At 39.3% G+C, this 22,691-nt stretch overlaps 1 protein-coding gene across 4 annotated transcripts in view; it reads right to left on the bottom strand.

Annotated features, from left to right (window-relative positions):
• Nucleotides 1-22,691, bottom strand: part of PLEKHA8 (pleckstrin homology domain containing A8) — a 52,818-nt gene that overhangs the window by 24,567 nt on the left and 5,560 nt on the right. For all 4 annotated transcript variants that reach the window (XM_047694182.1, XM_047694181.1, XM_047694180.1 and 1 more), the window contains exons 2-7: nucleotides 9,240-9,356; nucleotides 8,120-8,275; nucleotides 6,616-6,740; nucleotides 3,718-3,876; nucleotides 2,673-2,713; nucleotides 1,014-1,171 (exon numbers count right to left, since the gene is read on the bottom strand). In XM_047694182.1, the coding sequence (XP_047550138.1) occupies nucleotides 1,014-1,171; nucleotides 2,673-2,713; nucleotides 3,718-3,876; nucleotides 6,616-6,740; nucleotides 8,120-8,275; nucleotides 9,240-9,261 (661 nt within the window). In that variant the 5' untranslated portion in view covers nucleotides 9,262-9,356. The remainder of the gene's footprint in view (nucleotides 1-1,013; nucleotides 1,172-2,672; nucleotides 2,714-3,717; nucleotides 3,877-6,615; nucleotides 6,741-8,119; nucleotides 8,276-9,239; nucleotides 9,357-22,691) is intronic.

The following is a 22,691-nucleotide window of genomic DNA, read 5'->3' as shown; positions in this document are numbered from 1 at the left end:
TTGTGAACAGCGGTTTGTAGGAGCCAAACTCTGTTTTTCCCCTAGAAGCAATGGTTCAGTATTTGCTAATTCAGTGTCTATAGTAACTTTATAGAACATAATCACAAATAATTAGAATCAATTGTAATGTCATAAAGAATATCCCTGTCCACAGATATTTGTCCTTAACTTGACTAGTCCCTGGAGACAAATTCCTAGAAGTAAGATTATTGGTCAAATAACAGTACTGTTTCCACAGAAATTCTCCTATCTTTATTATTTACTCAAGGGATGAGACTCCTTGCCTCAGATTAACAGCTATGAAATACATCTTCTTTTCCCACAACTCATATGGAAAAAACAGGGTCTTTTATTTCAGGGGAGATGAGCAAGAAACTTGTTTAAAATTTTATTTTCAAAATATTTATTAAACACTTAAACATAAATAAAAGCTTACTATGGTTGTCTTGGACTGATCTGAAGCTGGTTTTAGTGGTTAGAGCCAATGGAATTAGCAAATTTGAAAGGGGAGCATTTTCAACCACAAGCTATTATTATGTGAAATGTGGGACTCTGGCTTGACGGACAGAGAAGGCTGGGTGAAAACCTGACGGGTGGCTGGTGAATTCTGCCATCCTCTGGCCTCACTAGAAACCAGCAGAGCAACCTAAACTGACCCACCTTTATACTCTGTTAAGTCTGACATCATAGTTTATGTTCAAAGGATCTTGAGACTTAGAGTAGAAGGCCAGTGAAGCGCTCATATTTTCTACAAAGTCAGCACACAGACATCACAGATAAGAACAGTGAGTGGGAAAAACCCTCCTCATTCTGCCTTTTCAACACTGGGTTGGATGGGATGGCACAACGTGGTCAAGTGACCCGTGATATCAAGCTAATGTCTGCCTTAGGATCTACTAGTATACTCTCTTGAGGCCAATCCCTGTCAAGTGTCACATCATGGATAAACAATCAAACTCCCAAGATCAATGGTTTAGTTTAATCGCTCGCTTCAGACCTCACTTCTGTTTTACCTGTTATATTATCATCTGTATTTTCTTCACTTGATATGCTGCAATCTATCTCTGCAGGTTTTAAAAATAAGGAGCTTTTATTTTTCATTAGGATTTCTTCATCAGCATTTATTTCCATATGTAAAGATCCATTTTCACAACTGTTCAACTCCATTTGCCTGAAAATTTTTTATAAGGAGAAAAACCAAAAAGTCCAATTATTTCATCTTACATAGATTGCCTACATAGAGCTTACTCTGAGAAAGGCTGGAGAGGTTCACAAGCATCAACTCCTTCTAAGAGTGATTAAAAACCAGTATTGTTGCATCAGTCAAACCTCTCAGCCTTCTGCCTCCCAGACGTTTTATCTGTCTATGGTGAGAGCAGGCCCGTCTCCCAACTGAGATTCTGCAATCCAAGAGCCATTCTTGGCTTCTCATGGACCCTCAGGTGACTCAGACTTCCTGCTCCCCACCAGCAACAGGAAATAGTCATTGACAGTTCTTTGGTTTTCAATCAGCTTTCTACATGGACACATTTAACACTTTTCTCACTTTCCTCAGCTTCTCCCTGGGAAGTTTTTCTCTCTCTTCAGCTCTCAAACTCACTAGCCACTCCTATGTGTTTGCCTACCAGTTAACTGTCTAGAAGCTACATGCTGTGGTCAGGGGAGAATACTCCCCACCAAGTATGTCTGACAGAAAAAGCCCAGGAGGACACAGGATACCTCCTGAGGATCTGTTGCTCTTCAGGGTAACAGAAAAGGCTTTTTTTAACATGCAAGTGGAACAGCTAATTCTGTTGAAGGAATAATCACAACATCTTATAAGTGATTAGATCCAACCAAATTAGAACAAAAATATTTTCGCCTAATAAAAACAAAGGGAAAGGATCCAAGTTCTATGGTGACTGCAGGAAAAGCATTTTTTTCCCTAAAGAAATGCCATATTTCAACTTAGCAATTTAAAATGTAGGTATTTATTAAGGAAATATCATGAGAAAAAAGTCTACAATTTTTTCTAGTAGAAATATTTAGAACAAAGTAAAAATGTTAACCAAACTGGAACAATCCTTATACTAAAGCAAACAATAATATACAAAGAGAGTTGAAACGTTAAATAATAATTTGAAAGGACAAATATATGGAGTAAGTCAAAATATAGGAATGGTTATATAAAATACTAACTGAATAAAGACCCCAAATAATAGGAACACAACTATGTAAATATGTACTTTTTTCTAAAACTGAAGGAGCAATTAGAGGAAGAACTAGTTTAGATTTTGATATTAAGTTGTTCTTTTTTAAACTGTAAGGCTACCTAACATTTTTATTTTTAAATAAAATAAAATAGTACTGTCTTTTCTGGATAAAAGCACATTTAAGTCGATGTCCGACTCCTCCACAAAAGAAGAGGTCCCAACCCTTAGCACACTAGAGCAATTAAAAGTTACTACAGTGGTGGGTAGGCCCATCCATACCTGGGGGAAAATGCAAACATCTTCCCAGGTAGTCTGTGCTGAGTGAAAGGTCTGCATTGCTTCAAGATCACCCCCAAGAGGGAAATCAGATACTGTTTCCTTCTGGTATTATCTCAAATCATGATCAAAATATTTTTTTTAAACAAACAATAAAAAATTATTTGTTTTTAGAAAGAAGAAAAAACAAAAGAGTTACTGTACCTTTCCAATGAATTATGAATCGGTATAATAGGATGTTTCATCTTTAAAAGAAGCAAAAAAAAAAAAAATGAAAGCTTCGTGTTAAACTTCAACAGAGCATATTTAGAGTTTCATCATATATCAAAGTGGTGAATATGACCATAATATAACTGCCCGACTCAACAGGAACAATTTCTCCCAAAAGAAGGGAGTCATTAATCTCAACCAGTCCTTTGTATTTTTTCCAGTAAGTGTACCCACACTTCTAAGGAAAGGGAAGATGGCTCTTCTGAAGGATCTAATTGCTATAGCCAAACCCCTGGTGGTTGGCTTTCTCATAATTTTAGTTATATTCATTAAAGATGATGATGCATTGTCTCAAACACTAAAAGTATAAAGATAAACAGTATGGAGGTTCCTACCCTTAAGGTAATTTCAATAAGAATAACCCTAAAACAGGGGTATGCATAGAGGTGTTCCTAGCCCAACTTAGGGATACAGGGAGGGGAAATTAAATACTGAAGGATGGGGAAGTGCTAATGAGGGGAGGATAAATGAGAACAGCATGCTTGGCACTGGGAAATGGTGTGAAGATGTCAGGGGAGCTAATATGCAGTTAGTATGTTAAGCCAGGTAATGACAGAGTAAGAGGCTGGGGGTCTGGAAGTTTTGACATTAACCTTTGACAATGAGGGAGGCACTGAGAGGTTTAGGTAAAGTGGTCCAGTTTATACTTCATGAACACAAATACCATTGGCTGCCTTGAAGGGTTAGGCTGAAAGTAACTAGTTAGAAGGTCACCACAAATCTTGGCAAGATTCACTGGACAAGGAGGATAAAAAGAGACTAGCTACATCAAAGACAGGTTTAGGTGATAAAACTGCTAAAAATTAATGGATATGGAGGACTGAGGGCAGAAATTTGTAAGTGGACATCAGGGGAAGGTCACTAAAAAAATGTCTTTCTCAATCACCAAAGGGTGATGATTAACATGGTTCCTTACATCACTTTTTAACTTCTAAGCTTTTCATTATGTCCTGCTGCTGCCAAGCTGAGCTGGCTTTACCTTGTTGGACTTGAGCACGGCCAGCTGTGGTGAACCTGGGGGAGTGCGATAGAGGAGCTCAGAGGTGAAGGCTGCGTTTGCTATCTGCATGCATTCTTCCAAAGTCTTCAGAAAAGTATTGCAGGTTGATTTCAGCAGAGTTCCCACATCGATTCCTTCCTATGAAACAAGAGAGAAAGACTCCTTTACCTTGCCAAAAAAGAAAAAGCCTGGTGGCAGAATGTCCGTAGAGGTTTTTATCCACAATGTAGTAATAATGTACCCAGCTATTTTGCTGGACAAATACGTACATCATTTACAAAAGGAAAATATTGAGTCCACTTTATCTACTAACATGAAATAGGGAATCACATGGACCAAAGATCAGTGAAATCAATGGAAAAATGTCTCCCATTGCCTGAGTAAAAATGAGGTTCTAGAATAGAAGAATTAGAAACCATAAGTCATTTATTATTTACTTTCAGAATGGGTTTTTGGCTTTTGGTACAGATGACTTAAAGAGCTTTTAGCAACTGGAATTCTTTTTGAGTATCTAATCACCTTTTCTCCCACTATTTTACTTGTTCAAGGCGTTTTTCCTCTGAATATTGATATTAATAAGTTGTTCAGGAAACTGAGGTCACACCCTGACTACAGAGTACAGTAAACACATCTTAATGGTATAAATGAAACAAGACTGGGCCCAAGATGGAGTTGTTCATGCTAAGCCTCACATCAGCAAACAGTATGGAGGTTCCTCAAAAAGTTGAAAATAGAACTACCCTATGACCCAGCAATTGCACTATTGGGTATTTACTCTAAAGATACAATTGTACTGACCTGAAGGGGCACGTGCACCCGAATGTTTGTAGCAACAATGTCCACAATAGCCAAACTATGGAAAGAACCCAGATGAATGGATAAAGAAGATGTAATATGTATGTATGTATGTATGTATGCGTGTGTGTATATATATAGATATATACATAACATACATACATACAATGGAATACTATGCAGCCATCAAAAAATGAAATATTGCCATCTGCAATGACATGGATGGAACTACAGGGTATTCATGCTAAGTGAAATAAGTCAATCAGAGAGAGACAATTATCATATGATCTCACTGATATGAGGAATTTGAGAAACAAGACAGAGGATCATAGGGGAAAGCAGGGAAAAATGAGACAAGATGAAATCAGAGAGGGAGATGAACCATAAGATTCTTAATCTCAGGAAACAAACTGAGGGTTGCTGGGGTGTTGGGGGGGTAGAGATGGGGTGTCTGGGTTATGGACACTGGGGAGGGTATGTGCTATGGTGAATGCTGTGAATTGTGTAAGACTGATGATTCACAGACCTGTACCCCTGAAGCAAATAATACATAATATGTTAATTTTAAAAATTTGCTATGTTCCCATTTTCCCTTCCCCGTTAGACCAGGGCTCTACTGTGATATGACTGACATGGGGGGGCTAATTTTCAGAGTGGGGGAAGTTGGTGGGGGAGCTCTCCTGCCCACTGCAGGGTGTGAAGCAGCATCCTAGCCTCCCTACACTAGATGCCAAGAGCACTCCTTCGGTCGTGTTGACCAAAAATATGTCTCCAAATGCTGTAAATTTCTCCTAAGGGGCAAAAGTGCTCTGGGCTGAGAATCACTGCTCTGAACTATAAGCATCCCAAGAGCAGGACTAAAAGGTTTTTTTGGTATCCCTCTCCTCCTGCCTCCAACCACACTGTCTTGTACACAACAGGCAGTTGTGTACAAGAATGACTAAGAAAGCCCAAAAGGAAGTGAATGAAAGTGAGTTAAATCACCTTTACAAGAAAATCTGAAAGCATATATACCATTAGCAGCATAATAGTCTTCTACTAAAACCATTAACTAGAATCTATCAATTCTTCCTTTTGTAAGCATTGTTGTTCAGATTATAACGACTCTGAGAGTAGAGAGAGACCTCCCTGGGTAGTACGAACCATTCAACACACAGCCTAACACCAGATAGATCTTTTAATACATTAGGATGAGTAAATGACAACTTTATAAATAAACATTAAAAATTGTAATCCTTACTGACAATGGGCAGAAAAAAAAGCTGTGTCTCCATCTTTGAAAGCTCTAGTCTATACTAAAGCACAGTTACTATATCACCAATAAAACCCTTTTACAGGGTTGCCTGGCTGGCTTAGTCCATAGAGCATGCAATTCTTTTTTTTTTTTTTTTTTTAAGATTTTACTTATTTATTTGACAGACAGAGATTACAAGTAGGCAGAGAGGCAGGCAGAGAGAGAGGAGGAAGCAGGCTCCCTGCTGAGCAGAGAGCCTGATGTGGGGCTCGATCCCAGAACCCTGGGATCATGACCTGAGCTGAAGGCAGAGGCTTTAACCCACTGAGCCACCCAGGCGCCCCAGCATGCAATTCTTGATCTCTGGGTGGTGAGTTCAAGCTCCATGTTGGGTATAGAACTCACTTAAAAAATAAATAAGTAAATAAAATAAAATCTTGTTACAGTCTCATCAAAGATGACAGGTACACATTATTGATAGACATGATGTTGGTATGTTGATATGTTAGTAGCCACATCTATAGAAGTAGCTGTGCTAGAAAGGTAAGGCTGTATTTATAAAGTGATGCAAAGTGGGGAAAAACATATTTTAGTACATCAGCTAGGCTAGTGGCACCAATGTTAAAGGTTCCAAGTGTTACCAACTAATTAATCCTGACTTCATTCCAAAAAGTATATGCTTCCGTATGCTGAAATGCACACATTTCTTCTCTTTGTTGAATTTTGTTACTTTTTTCCTCCGAAAAATAGTAAGTTCTAAAATAGTCAAGGACTGTGTGAGAGTAATCAATACCTGTAAGCAACATCTGGTGCTACTTTTCCTGTCACTAAGACAAGTAGTATTTTACCTCAGAATTGGACACACCAGTTGTGGTCACTTCTTTTGTTTTATCCACTTGCTGAACAAGGAGGTCACAGTACAGTCTTAGTTCCGACATTTTGGTTTTCAAGTTTTCAGTGTTTTCAGCAAACTCTAAATAACAAAATGATGATAATATAATTATCAGGATGAATAAGTAATTGACTAGTGAGCATACCATAGAGTGGAAGTTATAACCTGTATGTAAAGTCAGATGTTTATGGTATGGGTTACAGATAAAATAAATATGAAGATAATGGGGGCAAGAAAAACAGAAAAAGATGTCTGGTCTTTTGTAATCTATATTATTTCTTGGGCCAACACACTGAATGATCACCAGTATGGGAAGAAGGATACAGCATACTTTTCAAACCCTCATGTCAGAACTGGTAGCAGAGTCAAGGGTTCATCTGCTGCACAGTTTTCACTATCTGTAAAATGGGGTCGTAGCGATCTACCTGTTAACAGTACCCAAAACTGAAACTGCTCTGTAACATGCAATTATCACTAAAAAGATGGCTCGTTGATTCACAGAACTGGTCCAGCATGCCACCCATCAAGACTAATGACGCCGTCAGTGCACCTGCTGCTCCCTCATTAGCACAGTGCTCCAGCTACTCCGGCGCTGAGGGCTCAGCTGGTCATTATCACTTCTGTTTTTTTCCCCATGAAAAAGCTACACGTTACAACTTGATCTGAGTCAAAGCTGACAGTGTCTAGAATATGCTCCCAATTTAGCATTAAAAAACGACCATTTTGTTGTTTGAAGAGGCCATTTTCCTGTGTCTACTTGAAGAGTTAAGCACATCTACCACACCTGTCATGAAAAAGAGGCCCCTGTCCCCTGCCAATCTCTTCGGGGACAGGGGCTGGAAAGGTGATGCTAGGGCTCAGGCAGTAAGCCCTGGCGCTCTCCCCCCACCCCCCGTCCACACAGAAAAGTTGTGCCAGGGTTCTCCGGAGACCTAATGATGTTGAGTTAATGAGCATTAAGCAGTAGCAACCTAACAATTAAGTATCCATCCCACCTCAGGGAAGGGGCGGGGAGTGGGGTGTTACTGCAGAAAGTACCCTGCTTCCAGGCTTGTTTACCAAAGATCAACTTTGTGCCAGACTCGGTACTAAACAGGTTCATATCATTACTAATCCTCATGGCAACCCTTCTAACCCTGGTTATTACCTCTTTTTAAAATATGAAGAAGCTGAGGATTAGAGAGATTAAGTAACCTATGCCAAGGACAAAAAGCCAGTAACTTACAAAGCCATGATTTGAATCCAGTTGTGTCTGGCTCCAAAGCCTGTGCTCTCTCTAGTATGATATGCTAAGAGAGAAGAGTCAGATACAAGCTGTGGTTTAAATTCCAGAGGTATATGGCATTTACAAGATACAGAAAGCTGGCTACATGGTCAGAAGCAAGATAACAAATATGAGAACCCAGAGATGCCAGAGGAGATTCCCAAGGTTTCCAGACCAGAGGACAATCGATACTTACCTTTTTCCTTCTGGGTCCTGCTGTCAGTCAGGCAAGCCTTGGCTGACCCCAGGGCTACCAGCCACCGCTGTCTCTCAGCCACACTTCTGGCCTTCAGGTAGAAATACTGCTCCCCAGGGATTATCAGGTCCATGCGTGTATTATCTACAGAATGAACTGGGAGCAAGGCAGAGGGAGGTCAGAAACCTAGAAGAGCCCTATCTGGGTAGCCTCCACCCCACCCAAATTCTTGAGCTCAACTGGTACAAGTCATTCTAGCTAGCCCTTACCTCCTCCCCTAGTTTATTTATCTCTTTTTTGATGCCTCTGCTGATGAAGAGGAAAAGCCCTGGCTGGCTCCAACATATCACCAAGACTAAAAAAGAAGCACTCAATTCTCCTTATCAGAATAGAGACAGAATCTCTCTTTCGGCTTGTGTGTATAAAGTAATAGCACTCTGAGGCCAAAAAGGTTTGCATGCCAGCAAGTAAGGGTGCGCCTCTGCATCTTCTTGGGTTTACTGGAAAGCAATCAAGAACACAATTATTTTTCCTTTTCTACTGTCCTCAAGTTGGAACAAAAGTGTGAGACCTTTGGGAGAAGAAATAAGCAAACCACACTCTCCTTCACCTCCCATCTGGCTGCAAAATACCCTTCTCATCTGTTTCTCTTCTCATCTGTTTCAGAGCCACATCTTCTTAGCATGGCTCAAGACGTCCACAAACCAAGAAGTAAAGGCTATTTGCAGGTCTTTATCTGTTTGCTTGTTTTAAGTATGTAGCGGTGGTGAGAAGGTGTGTGTGCGTGCGTCCTGATCTAAACACAGAAGAATTTGACGCTGCAGTAAAAAAACTAACTAAGCTTTGCACATAGTTGCTGGCTTTAGGTGAGCAAGTGATTAAAAAATGAGCACGAGATATGTGGTAAAGTACATTGCTCTCATTTATTTTAACTACTTCTTCAACAACCTCCTTGTAAAAACTGGCTGCAGTTTTAGGTCTTATTTGCAAGTCTTTCTTTGGGACACAACACTATGTATCTTTTACCATAAGAACGTCAGAGAGAGACACTCAGAGGCCAGTGCTTTTTTATTTTATGGGAGAAAGAAAAAGAAAACCTGCAAATGTCTTGGTTTCTCACCTTGAATTTCACAGACCGCCATTTGGATGCTCCCTTTGCAACCTTTCCAGGCATCTTCAGGAGAATCATAGTAGGATAATATCCCCCCACAGAGAAGGAACCACCGAGGCTGCCAACCTGCAAATAGAAGCAAGAGCCCGGTCTCAGTTACTGCCTACCTGGGAGCTGCCTCCCAGGACACAACAATGGGACCTGACAAAGGAGGCTGGGTCCCAGCTCCTCCAAGGAGCTTACATTCCAGAGGAAAGTCTAAGGGAAAGAAGTAGCTTAGTAAATACCTGTATGCATGATCCCATTTTTTAGTTAAAAACAAACACCCACAGGGGCATATATTTTTAGTTACATAATATATAGTAGAAGTCTGCAAGGATAGGGAACATAGTGATGGTTCTCTAGTTAACAGGATTATTGATGATTTTTATTTCCTTTACCTTTAATATGGTACTAGTAATGACCAGTTTTTAATTTTTTTAAGATAAAAGATTATTATTTCCTGAACATTGTTATCACACTCTTGCTCTCCTCTCCTCTGGTTAAGAAAAATTAACCCCCCCCCAAAAAAAGAATAAAGAAAAATTAACCCAAACTTCGAAATGAAGCAGAACATCACACTGCTCTGAAAGAGGACTTCAACCACCTCCATTTTGACCTTAGTCTCTGCTTCCTGATTAAGTTCTTCTCGCCGCTTATCTCTTAACTTAGGCAAAGCATTCCCTGATAGGAACTGAAACTACTCCCTCAAGCATTAAAACCACTGCTCTGACTTCAGCAAGACCCTGCACAATTAGCCCCAAGACAGTGATCGACCTGACCTTTACTGCCCAGCGTACATACCCACTGACATTTGTCCCACATTTTCCTTATCTAAACCCAGGAGTGAATTGTGTAAGACTGATGAATCACAGACCTGTACCCATGAAACAATATATTATATGTTAATGAAAATAAATAAATTTTAAAAATAAATAAATTAAAAAAATAAATAAATAAATAAACTCGAGAGTACTTTCAGCACGTTGGAGACTGTCCTAGAGATGTCAGTCTTCTGACTTGCTGGTGTTGGTCTCACGGAAATACATTATTTTGTTTCAGCACCACTCAGTCTCTCTCTCTTTGGAATCTGTCAGCAGCGAGGGGCTGAAGCTGGTCTGTGTGGGCTCCCCACTGAGTCAGGGGCTCTTGCACTGTGCCCCCGCTACAGCCCTTTCAATGTCACAGAGTTACAGAGTGCTGATAAGCCTGCGTGTAGGGGCATATGAGCCCTAGGAGAAGATAATTTTGACTGACTACTTAGTATTGATCCACTGAAATGAAATAATCTTAAAACATTCAAGGGCCTAACTACTTTTACTTTGGAGGATTTCAGGGGACAAACCATATTTGGTTGAAATATACATCTTATCTAGAGCTGTTAGCCAATCTATATTCTAGACACACCAAACTTATTTTCTGTATTCTTGCTTCTGGGCTACTGCCTGAGCTGAATCTTCTTTTCTAAAATGTCATCTCTGACTATTTCTGCATAAGCCTTGTCACAGTCCTCAGTCAGATATATATTTTTCTTTCTCAGAAATGCTATAGCCCTTTAGGGATACATTTTTCCGATGAGACTCTTCTGCGGCTGAGGCAGACAGAGAGGAGGCCTGTAGGAGCTTTGAGCACAACCCTAGGGGCTGCTTAGGTACAGATACCTGACGCCTGATTCACACAAATCAAGAGGCTTAAGACCCAAGAAGAGCTGTCCTTCAGTCCCGGTCAGAAGGCAGGGAAAGACCAAAGTCCCAGCGTAGTCAGGCAGGAGGAGCTTCCTCTTTCTTAACTTTTTTATTCTGTATAGGTCTTTGACTGTTTGGATGAGACTCACTCATATTAGGAAAGGCAATCTACCAATTCAAATGCCAATCCCATCCAGAAATACCCTCATAGACACACCCAGAAAGATATCTGGCCAAACGTCTAGGCACCCCAGGGCGCAGGAAAACTGACACAGAAAATTAATCACACACCATCAATTTTAAGACATACCATTATTTTATGTAACGCAAGAAAAAATACCTGCCCATTAAGTAATGACATGGTGCTGATTCTAAGATGCTTCCCAACTTCAGTTGTTAAAATGTAAAAAAATATCTACAAATTGAAAAAATGTGGCCCTAAACTAGGTTTATCTTACAGTAATCTGAAAAAAGTTAAACAGCCCCCCCCCCCAACACACACACATGAGAAGCACAGCTGCAGTTAAGTCTTGAAAGTAGCTGGTAAACTGTAATAGCAACTGAAACACCACCTTCCCTGTAATAGGTTCTACATTTACCTAGAAGTTATAATTATACCAGGAGAAGTTCTACATATCATTATTTTATCCTATAGTTTGTAACTATAAAAACCATGACCAGGAATAACTTTTCTTTAAAGCATAAAGTTACTGGATTTTTCAGAAGGCACATTAAGAGACCACAGAAGTCTCATTCCCATTATATGAAATTTACAGGTAGAGATATGGAGAGTCTGGAGTGGGACTGGGACACGCAGATACAGCTCACTAATAACTGTATGAGAAAAGAGGCAAGAATGAAGAGGCCATCAATCCATTTCCTGCTTTAAATTAATTTGCGGTTACCTTGACTGTTGTCATGGTTAATTTTATGTGTCAACTTGGTGGACTGAGGGGTGCCCAGGCAGCTGATAAAATGCTGTTTCTGGTTCTGTCTGTGAGGGTGTCAGTGGCAGAGATCAGCATTTGCATCAGTAGACTGTGTAAAGACTGCCCTCCCATTGCAGGTGGGTACCATCCAAGCCACCGAGGGCCTGAGTAGAACAAAAGGCAGAAAAATGGAGAATTTGTTCTCTCTTTGAGCTGAGACATCCATCTTCTCCTGCCTTAGGACACTGGTGCTCCTGGTTCTCTGGATTATAGACCCAGATCAGGATTTATACCATCCACCACTCCAATTCTCAGGCCCTTGAACTCACACCGAATTTGCATCACCAGCTTTCCTGGTTCTCCAGCCTGCCTAGAGCAGATCATGGGACTTCTCATACATAACTGCAAGAGCTCCTCTGATAAAACCCTTCATGTATGATATATGCATACATACATATACATGTATGCATGTAATACGTATACAATTCTGTATCTATTGGATCTGTTTTTCTAGAAAACCCTCACTAACATACTTGGAAATGATAAAATATTCAAGGTAACAAAAGAGCAGATGAAAACTGTGGGTGTAACCAGTCCCTGCTCTCTTAGATTACCATTAGATTAATCTTCCTGTCCAACCCCCACTGCTTTTTGAAGCCATTCTCTATTGGAGATAGAGTATCAGGTATCAGCTAAACCCCTCACTTGGAAGGATTAGACAAGAAACTTTAATGAGCAGAGAAAAGTTTTAGCTTATATAAGCTAGCCCTGCCAGGGAGAAGATGGGGTAGGGGAGATGCCAAGGATGGGGTAGGGGAATAAAAGTACTTAATAAATAAAAGTACTTAAGTGCCAATTTCACACACTTCACATTATCCTGGATTATTTCACTACAGAAGGTATAGTGGATATTTATTTTTGGCAACCGCCACATTTCTGTTACTAAAAATCTCCTTCTCCATACTCTATCCACGTAGTTGGGTGGGGCTGACCAGCTCCAGGGGGGACATGTGATTCAGGCTTAAATGACACTTCACAACCCCTGTCCTCAATGATACACTCTGCAACAGGCAAGTGAACCAAAGATAAACTTGGGACTATTGCTGGGTCTGGACAAAGGCAGAAAGAAATGGAGACTCTCTTTTTCCTTTGGTCTTGAAGATGTTTGCCTGGAGCTGCCAACAGTCATTCTGCCATCACCAGAGACTTAAACATGATTCACACATGAAGGGAATCGGTGTAGGAGGATTTGAGGGAAGCAGGGAAAGGATGCAAATGTGGATTGACATTCACAATAAGGCCATGTTATAACCATAGATAAGATATCCACTGAACTTTTCAGTTAAGTGAGATTTAAAAAAAAAAAAAGTGAGCCAATAAATATCTTTTTTTCCCCCTTCAAGTCTGAGTTGGTTTTTTCCCTAAATAAAAGATTACTAAATATCACATGATCAACTTCACTAAATGTAGAAAAAGCAAAAGCACTTGACAAAATCTAACACCCTTTCATAACAAAAACTCTGAACCAACTAGGAACAGAAGGGAACATCTTCATCCTGATAAAGCCCCCCCTCCCCACCACAAAAAAACCCCAAAAAGGCAAAACCAAAACCCCCAAAACCCCACACTAGAGTCAGTCATACTTAATGACAAAAGACTGGATGCTTTTCCCGAGACAACATATGGATGCTTCCTCCTGCCACTTCTATTCAACATTATTGGAGGTTCTAGCCAGGGCAATTAGGGTTCAAAATGAAATAAAAGCAATTCAGACTGGAAAGAAAGAAGCAAATCCACCTCTATTTGCAACACTCTTGTATATTTCAAAACAAAACAAAGCATAAACCTAAGGAGTCCAATAAAAAAGACTATTAAAATAAGTTTAGCAAGATTGCAAGATAGAATACAGTTGCAATGAACTGAAAATGAAAGTAGACAGTTCCTTTTATAATAACATCAAAGAGAAAAAGATACCTAAGAATAAACTCAACAAAAGAAGTATAAAACTTATACTCTAAAAAATTTAAAACATTATTCAAAGAAATTGAAAATCTGAATATCATTATTCCCAAACTGTTACCAGCTTGTTCTTTTCTCACATAGTGCAATGTCTGTCTATACTTAATTGATAGCAACTGTTTGCAAAATTCACCTTTTTCAGCTCAACTAATTGTTGAACAATATGTATTTTTTCAATGAGCATAATTTTCTTGATAAAAATGTACATATATTTGGATCTAAAATAGCATAGCTCATGTTAATTTATACTATATTTTCTTCCTTTTTTATTTCACAACTACCATTTTTAAATCCGAATTTCTAGAGATGTTCTTATTCCTTTAAAGATCCAAACCAAAAAGTGATTATTTGTGAGTCATACTCATGTCTAAAAAATATCGTAGCTTTTTTTTTTTTTTACTCAGTACCCTTGTGACAAGTAACTCATCCAAACATTTCAAAAAAGGAAAAAAAAAGGGTACTCGATTAAAAAGGCACTTTACTTCCTTTCCTACCCCCCCACCCCCCCAACCCCCGCCGCCAAGATTTTATTTTTAAGTAATCTCTATCCCCAGCACAGGGCTTGAACTCACAATCTTAAGATCAAGAGTCACATGCTCTACTGACTGAGCCAGCCAGGCACCCTGACACTTAAATTCTTAAAAATATTTTAAAATTTACATGTAGTGAAATGTCTTCTTTGGTTAACAGTTCTGAGTTTCAATAAATGCATAATCTTCGAACAACCACCAAAATAAAGATACAGAAAGGGTGCGTGGGTGGCTCAGTTGGTTAAGCAACTGCCTTTGGCTCAGGTTATAATCCCAGAATCCCGGAATCCAGTCCCGCATCGGGCTCCCAGCTCCACATGGAGCCAGCTTCTCCCTCTGACCTTCTCCCATCTCATGCTCTCTCTCACTGTCTCTCTCTCTCTCAAGTAAATAAATAAAATCTTAAAAAGAAATTAAAAAATTTAAAAATTTAAAATAAAGATGCAGTTAAATTCCATTATCCTCCCCTTAAAATTCCCTTGTGCTGCCCCTCTGAGGTCAAGCCCTCTTCCCACATTTTATCCCTGGCCAACCACTGTTGTGTCCTCATTTTAAGTTGAAACTATTTCACAATTTTCTTGGGAGACTTCCTCTTCGACCCACAGGTTACTCAGAAGTATATTGTTTAATTTCCTAACATTTGGGGATTTCCCACATCTTTCTGTCACTGATTTTTAGTTTATTTCTGTTAAAGACAAGGGCATTCTTTTCAATTGGGCACAGTTTCTACTGTAGCCCAGAACATGACTGATCTTAGTGAATGTCCCACATGCATTTGAACAAAAAAAAAAATGCAAGAGGGGTGCCTGGGTGGCTCAGTGGGTGGAGTTGTCTGCCTTCAGCTGGTGTCATGGTCCCAAGGTCCTGGGATCCAGCCCCAGGTTCGGCTCCCAGCTCAGAGGGTAGGCTGCTTCTCCCTCTGCTCCTCTCCCTGCCCCTCCCCCTGCTCATGCTCACTTTCTCTCTCAAATATATAAATAAATCTTTTTACAAAGGGAAAAAATACAGTATTCAGCTGCTGTTTGAAGGATTACTCTACAAACGTCAGTTAGGTCAAGTTGGTGGAGAGCGTTCAGATCTTCTGTATCTTTGGATGATTTACTGTCTACTTGTTCTATGGATTACTAAGAGAAGAATGTTGAAGTTTCCAAAGATAATTGTGGATTTACTTTTCCTTTCAGTTATACCAATTTTTTTTTTCTGTTCTTAAGACTGGATAATTTCTATTGACTTATCCTCAAGCTTATTGTTTCTTTTCTGTGTCATCTATATTCTACTAAGCCCATCTACTGATTGATTTTTAAAAATTATATTATACTTTTTAGTTCTAAAATGTCCATTTAGTCCTTTTCAGTATTTTATATTTCTCTGCTAAGAATCTATACCTTTCCATTTGTTTCAAGAGTATTCACCTTTACCATGGTGGTGGTTTTGCTTCCCTCCCCGGTCTGCTTGCTATTATTTACTTTTCAGAGTTCTCACGTAGTTGCGTGAGTACATTGTTTTGTTTTAAGTTGTACTCAGTGGGAAAGAGGCTACAGTGAGCTTACTCCATCTTAGCCCAATAACAACACTCTTAAATAGGACTAGTAGGAAACCCACTAAGTGAGATGTCAACCTCATGCTAAGGTACAGCACTCTGCCTATAAACCCACCATAGTTTCTTCAGAACTTCTGCCAATTAGGTGTTACAGGAAACCAAAAGTTTACAGTATTATCACCTAACAGGAAAAAATCAAATAAAAAAAATAACATGTTGCAAATTTCTAAAAATCCATAACAAAATGCTGCTGTACAGAAAAGCAGAAAAACAAAAGAAGGGGCTATTTAAATCTCTTATAGAAAATTAAGCTAAGGGGTGCCTGGGTGGCTCAGTCAGTTAAGCATCTGTTTTCCACTCAGGTCATGATCCCAGGGTCCTGGGACCCAGCCCCGTGTCTGGCTCCCTGCTCAGTGGGGAGTCGATTTCCTCTTCCTCTACCTCTGCTCTGCTCTCTCTTGTTCACTACTCTCAAATAAATAAAATCTTTAAAAAAGAAAAAAAGGAAATTAAGCTAAGTATAAAGAAAAAAAAATTAATGAAAGGTGCTTTTTCATCAATCATAAGGGGTAAACACTAGTGACCATAATCAAACAGGAACAGCAAAGAAGCAAAAAGGCTAAATGCATGCATCTCTAACTTCTTTCAGCTTTAATTTCCTTTTCTACAGAATTACAGAATGAGTCTAACAGTCTCTTTCAGCTTTCAAAACCCATAAACCTCTATCTTAAGTCAAAGTAATAGGAAAGTCAATTCTTTTGCAGAATCTACTTCAAGAGAAATAGCTAATGTCAAGAAAATAAAGGCAGACGAAATGTCTTTATAGGAGTAACCAATCTTTCTGAAATGGTGAGTCAAGACTTAATTTATTCACCATAAATTATGGTTGCTGTATTCATAATCCATACATATTATATGATGGTTACAATACAGTATATTAGGGATGTTCTATAGATATGTTAAAGGTGAGAAAACCTACCATTTTTACATTGAAGGAAAGCAGTTATTAACCCCTGACCTCTACAGTTTTGGTGTTTTCCATGTCCAGTGGTGGGTGCTCAGCCATATTCCAGCTCATCAGAACCCTCCCCCCAAACCTGGCTTCCCTCTGGGAGCTTCAGACAGGACAGTGGATAAGAAGGCTGTGGGCTCCTCTGCCAGGTCAGTCATAAGACTTTGTTGCAGCTGGGAAGAAGGGAAGAAGAGACATCCCTAATAGTAAAGAAAATAACCAAGCATTAACTAAATTATAGGTTCCTCAATTTACCATTAATTAATTCACAAAGCATTTTTTGAGCACTTATAATTTGCCAGGCTTAGAGATTTAGAGAAAAGAAGATCTCAGACTTCAAAGAGTAATAGTCTACTGGGGAGTCAGGCATGCAAATGGTGAGGAGCCTATAATTACAGTATATCATACAAATGATACTCTCTTCTGTTGAGCCTGCTGTAAGTTACCTCTGCTGTGTGCTTTGGGCTATCTACGAACCATATATTTGTTATATTTACTTGTTCTAGGCAATGCTTCTGATACATGTCCTACCATCACCTTAATCAAGAAAATAGTCAGGAAACTGGTTCAAGTTCAGACTCATAACATCTAGATGTGTCATCTTGAGCATATTACTTAATTCCTCTGGGCATTATTTTCCCATTTATAAATGAAAGAGGTGGACTAAACAGAATAGCTAAGGTTTAACATGTCATCTTTCTTCTGACTATAATGTCACTTTTAACAAGCCCAGCATCCTCTTACTATCCTAGCTCCAAGTCTGAGGGCCACTTCTGCCCCATCCCTCCAGTTCAGTCTCTAAGTCTTTCCCAACTGCCCTCATTTTCACTCTTGGCTTCAACATTATACCATGCCCATGCTGAGGCATATGGCATAAAATCATGGGAAGGACATGAAGTCAGGCAGACCTGGCTCAAGACTTATTTGCTGTGCAAATTCTTTTTTTTTTTTTTTTTTTTTTTTAAGATTTACTTATTTGAGGGAGAGAGAGAGAGAAACCTGAGCAGACTTCCTGCTGAGTGCAGAGCTGGACACAGAGCTCGATCTCATGACCCTTAGATCAGATCTGAGCCGAAATCAAGAGCTGAACACTCAACCAACTATGCCACTCAGGTGCCCCATACTGTGTGATTCTAAGTTAATTATTTATCTTAAAAGCCTTGGTTTATTCATCTGTGAAATGGAGGATACTGCCTCCCTTTTCCCCTTCCATCATCATCTTGTCCTGTATTTCAACTTTCCCTCCTTCCTTATTATGTTTTAGCCAGCTAAATCTTCCTTACGTACTGTTTTTACCTGTTCTTCCTTCCTATTGAGAAACTCCAAGTAACTCCCTACCAATTAAAAACTATCAGGGTTGGGGCACCTGGGTGGCTCAGTGGGTTAAAGCCTCTGCCTTCGGCTCAGGTCATGATCCCAGGGTTCTGGGATCGAGCCCCGCATCGGGCTCTCCTCTCAGCAGGGAGCCTGCTTCCTCCTCTCTCTCTGCCTGCCTCCCTGACTACTTGTGACCTCTCTCTCTGTCAAATAAATAAAAAATATCTTTAAAAAAATAAAATAAAATAAAATAAAAAATAAAAACTATCAGGGTTGATTTGGCTTAACCCAACAACACCCCAGTATTTCCTCCTGCTCTCAGGACAGAACTCTCCTTTTTAGTACTGCTGGTTTCCTTACTGAGAGTCACTTCTGTTCCCTCGCCTTTCCCTTCTGCCCAGGTCAATTCCACCCACCTGTTGGTCCCACCTCTTCCATGAAGTCTTCCCTGACCACTTCTGAAAAAGGTTTCCTACATTTTCCTTTCTTTTCCCATCCCTTTCCTCCCTCTCCCTCCCCCCTGCCTTTCTTTCTTCCTCCCTCCCTTCTTTTTAGGATTCCTACATTTTTCTTAACAAAGGTATGCCTATCTCCTTGGACCAGTTTTATGCCTTACTCATATTCTTTCTTCCCTGTATCATTTCTGGCTGCTTACATGGGCCTCAGAAGATGAAGGGCTGGTCTCCATCCAAGCTGCATATATTGGCCAGTAGAGGCAGAAAAGCAAAAGGACATGTGTAATGTCAACTTGGACAACCAAAGACTTTAACATTCCAGCCTGTCAAGGTTGCCCCAAATTTGCCTTTAAAATTCCAGTAAAGACACAGGCTGATAGTTAACAGCTAACTACACCTAGGGATCAGTGATATGCAATGTGGTTCTTCTAAGCCTTGTCAAGCCACAGCCTTGAAACAACCATGTAAAGGCTTAAGGGTCAAAATCATGAATTTAAAAAGGCATTTTTCATAGTTAAGAGGGATATCCACTACACTATGATCTCCTTGAGAACAGATCATGTCTTATTCAAAACAGTATCCCTAACACACACACAGGGTCTAGTAAGAAGCTGATACTTATTGTTTCATTCATTCTTAGTGAATGAATTATCGACTGGCTGGGGGCTATTAGACTGTGTTAAAAAGTAGATTGTTGAAACCATTCCTCAGGTATTTAAAAACCATGACAGAGCTATCCTTGCCTTGGATTACACCAGAACAATTCTACCTAAAGGGCATGGAATAGATTCTCAAGCAAATGATATTTTGTTTCCTCTCTGGCTAACACTTTAAGTCAGCCATTTTTCCATCTCTCCTGGTACTGTTATACCCTCCACAAACTTGAAAATAGATCTAAGGAGAGAAACACCCAAGCACCATGGTATTTTTCTTGGACTAACCCTCCCCATTGTCTCATTCATCTGTCTTGTGTACAACAGAGCTCCATTGCCCGTTTTCTTAGCTGTCTCAAATCTATTCCTAATGGAATTCAACTATCTTTTGCTCAATTCTGAATTATATGAAAGTAATGGTAACAGGAAATGGCAGAGATTAAACGCTGAGAGTATAATCTGAGAAAAATGGTCCCCAAACCTCTTCAGTCTACAGACTTAAGATTCCACAGTCATACACCCCTAACATCCCCAACTACATCACACATGAGAATCAAGGGAAAGATTGGTACTGCTTTTGATGGAGTGCCAATGAGGCAATGGTCTAACATCTCTTATGTTCCTTACCAGATTATTAATTTTTGCTAGAAGCAAAAGTACAGTAATACACAAAATTACTTGATCTGTAATCAGTATTCATTAAAAAGAATGACAGTCATAGGACTACAGAGTCAATTCCATCAATTTCAAGATTCTGAGGGTTCATTTGAATATCTTCCTTTATAAATTATACCATTCCAACTCCCAAAAGGAGGATTTAAAGAATTCAGGATACAAATATTCTCAGAAGCCATGAGGAGTCAGAGTTTGCACACAGATAAAATTAACAACTGAATCTTTCTGGCATCGTTAATCAAACAGTTGTCAAATTAACCTAACAGCAAGCAAACTATGTACCAGGCAGGTTCATATAATGTTACCCATCTCATCTTCATAATAGACCTAATATGGCTATTATTCTTGCTGTCATCTTAAAACCAAGGCTCAGGGAGATTAAGTAACTTGCTCAAGGTGTCAGCACTAGTAAGTAGCCAAGCGGAACTTTGAATTCAGGGCTTTCCGACTTCAAACCTTTGCATTTAAAACATTCAAATATACTGGCCCATGATCCCATCACTGAAATTATGAAAAAAGAGTTGAACACTGGATACCACAGAGAATGTGAAGAATAAAGGGGACCCTTAACTCTCATACCATACACAAAATGGACCACAGACCTATATGTAGGAGCTCAAACTATAAAAACTTAGAAAAAAAAACAGGAGTAAATCTTCATGACTTTGGGTTGTTAGGCAATAGTTTCTTAAGATATGACAGTAAAAGCACAAGCAATAAAAGAAAAAAACTGATAAACTGGGCATCAAAATTAAAAACTTTTGTGCTGTAAATGATACCATTAAGAAAGTAAGAGGTAATCTACAGAACAGGAAAAATACTTGCAAGTCATATATTTGATAAGGAACCTGTATTACAATTCTATAATAGCAAAATAACTCTGTCAACAAGTGGGCAAAGACAGTAAATAGACATTTCCCCAAAGAAGATATACAAATGGCTCATAAGCACATGAAAAGATGATCAACTTCCTTAGTCATCAGAGAAACAGAAATCAAAACCACAATGAGATACCACTTCACACTCACTGGAATGGATATGATAAAAAAGGTAGATAATAATGAATGTTGGTGAGAATGTGGAAAGAGAAAAACATTCTTTCATTACTGTTAAGAATGTAAAATGGAACAGCCAGTTTGGTAAAGAGCTTGGTAGTTCCCCCAAACTATTCAACGGAGTTACTGTAGGACCCAGCAATTGGACTCCTAGGTTTATATTCAGGAGAAATGAAAACATGTCCACACAAAAACTTGACACAAATATTCACAGCACCTTTACTCATAATAATCAAAACAAATAGAGCAACTCAAATTTTGAATTGATGAACAGATAAACAGATAAACAAAATAATGGTATATCAGTACATTGGAATATTATTTGTAATAAAAAGAAATGAAGTACTGATGCATGTTATACATTCATAAGCCCCCCCCCCAAAAAGAAGTCAGTCACAAAAGACCACATAATATATGGTTCCCTTTATATGAAACATTTAGAATACACAAGTTTACACAGACATAAGATTAGTGGTTGTCAAAGAGAAGAAGGGGTAGGGTGGGAATGATTGCTAACTGGGTTTCTTTTGGGGATAATGCAAATGTTTCAAAATTGTGGTGATGGTTGCACTCTGTAAATGCACCAAAAACTATTAACTAGTATACTTTAAATGGTGAAATTTACGATAAGTGAATCATCATCTCAATAAAGATGTTAAAACAACAACAAAAAGATGCTGACCAGTGGTTATGAGACCATGAGAATCTTACTCTGGATCACTCACATTCTAGATGTCTTCTTGGCACTGTCTATACAGCACAGACATATATGCGCAAGAGTAACCTTCCTCCACCTGGGTCCAGGAGGTAGTAAGCAAAATTACAGCACCTCCTCAGACAACCATCTGGTCAGCATGATGCAAGTTTTTGTTATTTTTGGAAGGCAGTACTGCGATATGCTTGTGCCCTAACCTGCTGGTTGGGCCCATGAAGTCTGTAGTGGATAGCGCTCAGGGCAGCAGTGTTCCTGTTTGCTGAGTGAGCAGGAAAGGGACCTAAAACTGCAAAGCAGAATGTTCACAGCACAGCTCAGAAAATTTCCTTGTGACAAAACATATGCACAACGCTGAGCAAAGTCTTCCTCACTCCTGAGCTCCTCTCTTCCTCCTACCCCCAAATAGAGTCTGCTATTCTAGGTCAACATACTTTAAATATAGGTGCATTATGAATCAGCTAGAATTATATAATGATCAAGCAGGAAGGACCTTTCAAAGTATTATGTAATGGAGCAATGACTCTGAAGCCACTTACTAACTGTGTGACCTTGGGCCAGTTCCTTCACCTTTCTGTGTCTCAGTATCTTCACCTGGAAAATGGGAATAATAAAGGCAACTGCTCCTTAAAATTGCCATGGAGATTAAATGAGTTAATCCATGTAAAATGTTTAGAATAATGCCTGGAACATTATTGAGTCTTTTACTATTTTTATAATTTTTAACTGGTAAATCTCATCATTTTTACAGAGGAAGATGCTAAGCTCAGAATGGAAAAGCGACTCTGAAGCTGGCAGTGACAGAGCTGGTATCAGCGGACTCCTCAACTAGAGCTCTAC

Source organism: Lutra lutra, chromosome 11 (assembly GCF_902655055.1).
Source record: "Lutra lutra chromosome 11, mLutLut1.2, whole genome shotgun sequence".
Lineage (NCBI taxonomy): Eukaryota > Metazoa > Chordata > Mammalia > Carnivora > Mustelidae > Lutra > Lutra lutra.
This window is presented reverse-complemented; position numbering and strand designations above follow the sequence as displayed.